The following is a 9,016-nucleotide window of genomic DNA, read 5'->3' as shown; positions in this document are numbered from 1 at the left end:
ACTAAAAAAGACAACAGGTCCAGGAATCATCCATAGGACATATTAGAAAGTGACGTATAACCATTTGTATTCATATAATGTAAATTTCTCGTCTAACTTTAGAGCCGGTTATCAAACAAGATCCATCCGGTTTCTTCTGTTGATTGCCTGGAGCTTTTCTGAGAGAGAGAGAGAGAGAGAGAGAGGAGAGAGAGAGAGAGAGAGAGAGGAGAGAGAGAGAGGAGAGGAAGAGAGAGAGAGAGAGAGCAATGGCTTGACTTTATTAATAAGAACACAAAATGATGATGGAAATGGATGAATCAGTTTATGAAGCTAACAGACGCAGGCACGCACACACATACCCAGATTTTGCCTGTTGTCTAGTGCTACTTCAGTTAATCTTAAGGAGACAAAAGTCCACTTTCCCTTTTTCTTCGCCTATCAAGACTAAGGGGGCCCTGGACCCTGTAACCACAGAGGGAAGAAAGTGGGGTGGGGTTACAGATTGAGAGAGAGAGAGAGAGAGAGAGAGAGAGAGAGAGAGAGAGAGAGAGAGAGAGAGAGAATTTACCAACCACACGAACTTCACGTGACCTTCTATCACTGATCGGGCTAGACACCGCAGATTTAAACTTTATTTTACCTTTTTGTAAAGGCGATGAACTCTTTTCAAGTCTTCGTTTTATCGGACAGATGAGCTATCAGTTGTTAATCATTTAACGCGTATTTATCATTTACTTAGATAACTCATTGTAAGCCTACTGTGAAACCAAGTGATAAATCATATAACAACATAAACTTACCTACCTGCCTTCTTTGATTTCAATATGCATTATATATACATACATACATTATATATATATATATATATATATATATATATATATATATAATATATATATATATATATATATATATATATATATATTAGTCGACAAACAGTTATTATAATACTAATCATTATTGTTTGAAAAGGCTAAAAATCAACTTGGAATAAATTTTCCCATAAGACAGGATGAAAATGGCTCTGTATGCCTATAATCCCGAAATTTGTTTCTGAGAGAGAGAGAGAGAGAGAGGAGAGAGAGAGAGAAGAGAAGTGAGAGAGAGAGAGAGAGAGAGAGAGAGAGAGACGTTGCTATGCAAGTTTCTGCGGGTGCTTACAACGTCGGCGTTCTTGATATGAAAAGGGGCATTGCAACATCAGCTGCTCTTCCACGCGAATTATTCTCTCTCTCTCTCTCTCTCCTCTCTCTCTCCTCCTCTCTCCTCTCTCCTCTCTCTCTCTCTCTCTCTCTCTCTCTCTCTCTCTCTCTCCGAGGTGCCTCACACTGAGGGACCTGGGGGAACCCAAACAAAAAATAAGGGTAAGGTTAGGCTCTCTCTCCTAAGTCAGGGGTTTAATAAATATACCTTAGAAGATTGAAAAGTACAGTAAAATATTTTTAAATGCTTTCCGGTGCATAGTTGTCACAAGAGAGAGAGAGAGAGAGAGAGAGAGAGAGAGAGAAGGGGGCGGGTATCAAAACTTGGAAACTGAAGAGAGAAATGGCAGGAGTTAAGAATAAAGTGGGCAGAGGCAAAGAAGAGAGATGTATAAATTGAAAGTCAGAATTGCCAGAGGAGATAAAGAAAAACGAGAATAAGAAGTGGGCATGGGGCAAGACATACAACATTAATCAATAGAGAGACATTGAGCATAAGAAAATGGGACGCTAGAGATTGCAAAAGCAGGGAAAGGAAAAGAAGCCGGTGGATTGACGAGATAAGAAAATTTGCCGGTATAGACTGGCACACATATGCACGCACATACATATATATGACCATCAAAATTATGTAGAGATGATTAAAATATTAATTTCTAGATAAATTACAAGCATATTAGGAAACATAACCAACAATTTATGGCCGGTCACACTAAATTTCAAAACTTTAAGACTGCTTATCTATCATTAAATGACATTCCACAATTTTATATATAAATATTAGTTAACAGCATAAAAACAGTAAAGGCGAATTATCTATCTATCTATCTATCTATCTATCTATCTATCTATCTATCTATATATATATATATATATATATATATTACTTTTAACTGTAATCAAATAGTTTAACATATTTCAAAAAGGCCTATTAGACAAACATGGGAAATAGAAATAAGTCCCTATATTTTAGCCAATACATATTAGCCCACTTTTTAAAATTTGTTTTATGAACCTTTTTAATATATATATATATATATATATATATATATACATGAAAACAAGAAGTTATCTCACCTTGATTTCCTTCAGTAATTCGTCCTTGGTCAGTTTTCCCTTTGTGGTAACTTGGATGCCGGCTTTAGCTAGCAGCTGACCGCATACAGGGTCAACACCGTCTAATAATAGTACGCTTTTAACTTGATGCGTCATGGTTAAAATATCAAACCAAACGTAAGATTAATATTCTTTGGATGTAACTGTATAGCGCACTTGTTTAGAAACCGAGGATATGAAAATACAAGGCTCACTGGCGTTTCATATCCTCTGCTCAGGCAGTCAGAGATTGAAGTGGTCTGGCCCGTCAAGACTGGGACCCTCGGACGTCTATCCTGTTGGAGGTTTGGTGGGACACAGTTGGAATTGGGGACTTGGGGTTACCTAGGAGGATTATATTTCCTCCAAAGGGGGGTACTCAGAGATATTGCTTAAATTTGCTTTCTCCCACAAGATAGAACACTAAGATTAGTTGCGAAGCATTACATAATATGTTGATCCTTAGCCCCACCTCTCTCTCTCTCTCTCTCTCTCTCTCTCTCTCTCTCTCTCTCTCTGTGACTAATGATACGAATGTTAGTCTATAAAGGAACATTTTATCTATAATCTTTTCACTTGATATGTAGAAAACTGAAGTTTAATCATTTAAAGCATTTCTATTGGTAGGCAAACCGCATCAGACCAATGGGAACGTCGTGACGTTTTGTGGGCTGGAAAATCATGGGACACTGGGGGGGAAAATTTGGTCACTGCTGTAACACTGTTACAGCCATGAGTTAAACTTTAACCGTAATTACAGACACCTCTAAGCCAACACGACAACTCCACGTGATCTACCCACATGCTCCCTCGAACACACACTCGAGCACAAACGTACTCACAAATATGGGATTACGAACAACATGATATATTTGATCTATCAGTCTGTAATGTCCTTTGTTCCTTAAGACAGTCAGTTGGCTAAGAATTTCTTCCCCCAGGCCACAAATGACCTTCGTTGTCTATATAAGGATCTACGCTTCCTGGCAACAAGGGCGTTTGATTATGAAACTGAAAAGAACCGCTTAAGATGAAGGCTTGTGAACGTGGCTTCCTGAGATTTTGAACGTGGCTTTATGATGACAGAAACGATCTTGGTAGATTAAGTCAAATAGCTATTAATTTAATCCTGTGAACGTAGCGACAAAAAAAAAAAAAAAAAAAAAAAAATTAAAAAAACAGGAAACTGCATTTTAGTTAGGCATTTGATAGTAATATTTGACGCCAAAATAAAAAAAAATCACTTTAAATTACAGAACATCAGTGGGGTTAAAATTTTTAACAAGCCACTTACAAATGACAGGTCATTGTGAATATAAAAAGGTCTGTTTAAGACAGACAGTTTACAATAGGCAATATTTTCGTAAAAGTCATATTCTACATTATCATCTCCACCTATTGACGCAAAGAGCCTCGGTTAGAATTCGCCAGTTGTCTCTATTCTGAGTTTTTAAATCAATACTTCTCCATTCATCCTCAACTTTACGATCCATAATCCTCAGCCATGTAGGCCTGGGTCTTCAAACTCTTCTATATAATCATTCATATCTAAATTAACTTTGTAGACTACAAATTAAATAAAATAAGAAGTAATTTTCTTTATCTTTTTGTTCAGTTTGTATTCTTACGTTGCCAAATTAGTTATAAACTTTATATTCATTATTTTTATCATTAATCATTGTTCAGCCTTACCAATAATACGGTATCTGCTAAGACTTACTTTCGAACTAATAACTGTGCAGTATAGATCTTTCATTTAGTAGCAATTAATTTTATTTTTTATACATTTATAAAGTTCTCGTTACTGTTGAGATTGACTGGTGCGTATGACCGGAATTTCAGGAGACAGGGGTGGGGGTGGGGAAGGAATTTGACATCGAAAACGTCCTTAAAATGGATATCATTTGATATATAAAGATTAATCTTAGGTGAATTGATAAGTATCCAATGATAGTAAAAATATATTATCTTAGCGTGACACCTGACAGATGATATATTACGTAAGTTTGACATGAAAATTGTACAAATATGAATATAAAAATTTCATCATGTTAAATTTACGTTGATTTTTTAATTTTAATTTACATTTTCCTCAAAGTATTTTAACCAGCATATTTAATGAATTATTACCAGTATATTCGTTTGTATCGCATAACCATGAATCACTGGGTAATAATAACAGAGATAATCAAATTATAAGTTTGTATAATTGACTGCGTTTCATTACTTACTTGTTACTTGTTTTGGGTTTAAATCCAACACTCCACTGAAGTCGAGTGAACTAATTCTCGGGCGGGTCCATATCAATCATCTAACAAAACATTTTCATTATAACTTATACAATTCTTTGATTGTAGCATCTGCCAAATCATATGATCTTGTGAAAGTAATGTCTTTAGTTTCTTCTTAAACCCAAAACAAGTAACAAGTAAGTAATCAGTACACTGCCTTGAGGCACCCCTTTGCTTAGTTTTCTTGTCTCAGATTCAACATCTGAGGTTTTCAAGATAACTCACAAACCAGTCATATGCTTGTTCTACGATGCCCACAGCTTTAAGGTCTTCCATCAGATATGTATGTTCTACAGTATCAAATGCTGCACTTAGATCAAGCATCACAAGAATGCAACACTTGCCATTTGTTATAATTTCAGTTATGTCATTTTTAATCGCTAACACTGTTGTTTCTGTGGAGTAATTTTCTCTGTATGCAGATTGATCATCAGGTATGGAATTAGATTTTTTCCAGATGTTTCCAAGTTTGTTCATGTACAGCAGTTTCAATAATTTTCGAAAAATAAGACAGATTTGATATTGGCCAATATGAACTTAAATTGTCTGCATCACCTTTTCCTTTATATACAGGCTTGATACATGCAACTTTTTCACAATCAGGGAAAACTGCCTGTGTTAGACTCATATTTACCATGTTTCGGTAGGTCTCTTGTAGTCTGGTGAAATTTTCTGCATCTTTTACATCATCAATTGTAAATGGGTCATTTCCGCAGTAGGTTTTTTTTTTTTACTTTCTTTATTATTCTCATATAATCACTCTGACTTAACTCTTTGAATACCCTTAGCTTACTTACACCTGTTGCTGATGTATTTCTTCGTTCTGTTGTGCCGATATTGCGAAAACTGGAGCAGATTTGATTTATTTTTTCTTCAAAATAATCAATAAAATCATTTGCTAGGCATTTAGGATCATTAGTTATGTCAGGCAATACTATTTCTGTCTTTAGACCTAATAGTGTCTTTAGGTTCTTATGTATTTCCCGTGGGTCATTTTCATTGCACACTTTTTTATAATAAGCCTTTTTTTTTAACTAAGATAATGTAATTGTAGCGATTTCTAGCTGATTTGTAATGTTGCCAGTTTTCATTATTTTTATTTCTTTTCCATCTTTTTTTTTCTTCATGTAATTCGTTATCAAACCAGTTCGATTTTTCTTTAATTGTGATTATTTTTGTTTTTTTTCGGGCACCTATTATTATAATTAGTTGCAAGTATTGTTTTACTTCTATCAGTATTGCAGTTTACACAGGATTGTCTCTCTACTAGGGTGTGTTTCTCTTCACAGTTACAGACTGGTGTTATCCCTTTTATATCCTCTAGGTTTTGTTCAATGAACTCTTTTGGGTCAAAGTTGGTCTCAATTCTGTATGTGATTTCCTTCTGTATTGCATTATTTTTTCTAACATCTATTTCAAAAGACATTAACTTATGCATTGGGGATATAGAGCAGTCAGGTTCAATCTCCATATTTAGTATAATGATGTTGTTTTTATTTACTATAACTAGATCTAGTATATGATTAGACTGAGCTGTTGGTTCAGACACTGTTTTCAAGGTCGTGGTTGTCAATCAATTCTCTAAATTCATTGACATATGGGTCTACTCTGTTATCAAGATGTAGGTTTAAATTACCACATATAACTATATTTCTATTGTCGTTCAATGTATCTAGTAAGTTATTAAATTCATCTAGAAACATTCTATTGCTTTTGCTCGGTGGTCTATAGAGTATAACTATTTGTAGATTTACATTTCTAGATAAAATTTTAATATTCATATATTCAAATGAATTAACTATGAGATGATTTCTTACTGTAACTTTATATGATTTCTTAATTAAGATTCCAATGCCAACACCTCTTTTGTCTTCTCTTGGTTCATGATAAAAGTTATAAAATTTAGGTGTCATTTCATTTATTTTCGATCTGTCACTCACATTCCCACTCTACCAAGTTTCAGTTAAAAAGCAAATATCCACATCTTGATCACTTACGACTTCCTTAATGATATGAGTTTTGTTGCCAATGGATTGTATATTTATTAGATTACATGATATTTTCTTAATCGAAGCTAAGGTCAGTATTGTTTCTGGCTCTTGTTATTTCTTGTTTATAAACTTCGCAGTTTAGTCTATCATAGGATTTATGTTTTATGTCATCATAGTTCTTTCTCACACAATTTATGCATTTAACTGCAACAACACTGCAATGACCCGCTTTATGTTCTCCTGCGCACTTGGGGCACGACTGTTTATTCTTGCAATTTGCTGCACTATGCCCAAATTCCTGGCATATGTAACACTGGTAGGGCATGTAATGGTCGTAAACATTACATATTCTATATGTGGTACTAAGTTTATCTCCATTTTCATAGATTGCTTTACGTATCTTAGGTGTATATTTTATAATGTAGTGTTTATGTTTATCCATTCTTGAATTCTCTTGCATTATGATAGTCAGATCATCATTTTCTACAATGTATCTATTTAGCCACTGGTTCTTAAGCTTCAGACTTTGAATAATATCATCATCATCTTCTGGTACATTTGTAAGTTTTATCTTCGGTTTAAGTTTTCCTTTTTCAGTAACAGTGATCTTGTTTACATTACCTTGTTCCAATTCTGATTTTGCCTGCTCCAGGTTCTGTTTATCAGCAAATTTCATGATCAGGTGGCCATCTTTTGTTTCAGCAGTGCTTTCAACTTGGGCTTTTATATTGGTCATAATTGTTTTCTTATTATTAACTGCTGAAACCTCATCAGTTCATTTTTTAATTCTTTCATTTCATTTCTTAAGTCTTGCATCTCATCTCTTGTTTCTTGCACTTTATTTCTCATTTCCGTCATACTATCCTTCATTTCTTCTATTTTATTCATCAAGACCTGAACCAAATGATGGGACATTACGACTTCTTCATCCAATAATTTTCTTTGTATGTTTGCTTCATTCTCATTGTAAGAAATATGTTCATTACACAATAGCCTTATGTGGGTTTGTGATAAATTTTCTGTTAATCCAGAACATTCATTTTCAAAATACTATTTTTGACATCTATCACAACAAATTGCATCACCGGCAGCGACAGTCTTGCAGTGCCCGCACAATTCAGTGTCATCAGATTCCACGGTGTCCAACTATCCATTCGCTGATTCATCATTTCTTCCACAGGCACCTTCCTCCATATTGTCACTATCATATACTGGTGTATTCTTCATTATCTGTAAAAATTCATTTGTTTCTTCTTCAACTGATTTTCCAGTTTCAGTCTTTTCATGGGGTTTCTTTCTAATTTTCTTAATGGCTCCTAACATTTTTGTAGTTTACACCTTGTTTAAGGTAAGGCAATCTACACACACTCAACAAAAGTAGACACTGAACAATGACAATGCAATAGTTAACCTCTTGAGTTAAGAAGAATTGTTTGGTAATTTCAGTGTTGTCAGGTGTATGAGGACAGAGGAGAACGTGCAAAGAATAGGCCAGACTACTCGGTGTATGTGTAGGTAAAGACAAAATGAGCTGTAGGTCTAACCACAGAGAGGGATCCAATGCAATACTATCTGGTCAGTCAAAAGACCCAACAACTCGCTAGTGGTAGTATCCCAACGGGAAGCTGGTGCCCTGGCCATCCTACTTCCTGTTTAGTGAATCATGGGAGGAATTACAAATGATAAAGATTATAGTGAAAGCAGAAATGTAGGACTGTAAATGAATGAGTAAAACTGAGACAATGTTCAATGAAAATACAGGGAAACAACAAATAGGGGTTATGGATTATCAATGTATATACATATTTAGGGCAGGCAGCAAGTGAGACAGAAATCAAAAGAAGGATAAACATGGGATGAAGAGCTTTTGGTAGACACAATGAGATAATGAAAATAAAATGACACTTTCTTTAAAAAAGGAAAGCATTTAATTAGATGGTCTTATTAGTAATTACTTATGGATCAGAAACTTGGAGCCTTACAAAACGCTAATTAACTCAAAGAGATATGGAAAGAATGATGATGGGAATAACAATAACAGGCAGAAAAAGAACAACATGGATACGAGAGCAAACTAAAGTAGAAGATATTTTAACAACACGTAAGAAAAAGAAATGGACATGGGCAAGATATATAAATAGAATGACAGATATCAAGAATAACAAAGAATGGGTCCATAGATATTACAAAACAAGCAGAGAAAAGAAGAGAAGGCGACGGATTATCGAGCTAAGAAAATTTTACGGGTATAAACTGGCATGGAGAGACCAGACGAGAGTGGAAGGATATGTTTGAAGCATTTGTCTTGCAGTGTACATTACTTACGGCTGTATATATATATATATATATATATATATATATATATATATATATATATATATATATATATATATATATATATATATATATATATATATATATATATATATTATATAATTTTGCTAACATGCAAGTA

At 34.3% G+C, this 9,016-nt stretch overlaps 1 protein-coding gene across 1 annotated transcript in view; it reads right to left on the bottom strand.

Moving 5' to 3' along the window:
- LOC137656668 (D-3-phosphoglycerate dehydrogenase) overlaps window positions 1-2,584 on the bottom strand; it is an 18,595-nt gene extending 16,011 nt beyond the window's left edge. The window contains exon 1 of the mRNA XM_068390844.1: window positions 2,262-2,584. Coding sequence (XP_068246945.1) covers window positions 2,262-2,396 — 135 coding nt within the window. The 5' untranslated portion in view covers window positions 2,397-2,584. The remainder of the gene's footprint in view (window positions 1-2,261) is intronic.
- Window positions 2,585-9,016: the final 6,432 nt, after the last annotated feature.

The sequence above is a fragment of the Palaemon carinicauda genome, chromosome 17, assembly GCF_036898095.1.
Source record: "Palaemon carinicauda isolate YSFRI2023 chromosome 17, ASM3689809v2, whole genome shotgun sequence".
NCBI lineage: Eukaryota > Metazoa > Arthropoda > Malacostraca > Decapoda > Palaemonidae > Palaemon > Palaemon carinicauda.
This window is presented reverse-complemented; position numbering and strand designations above follow the sequence as displayed.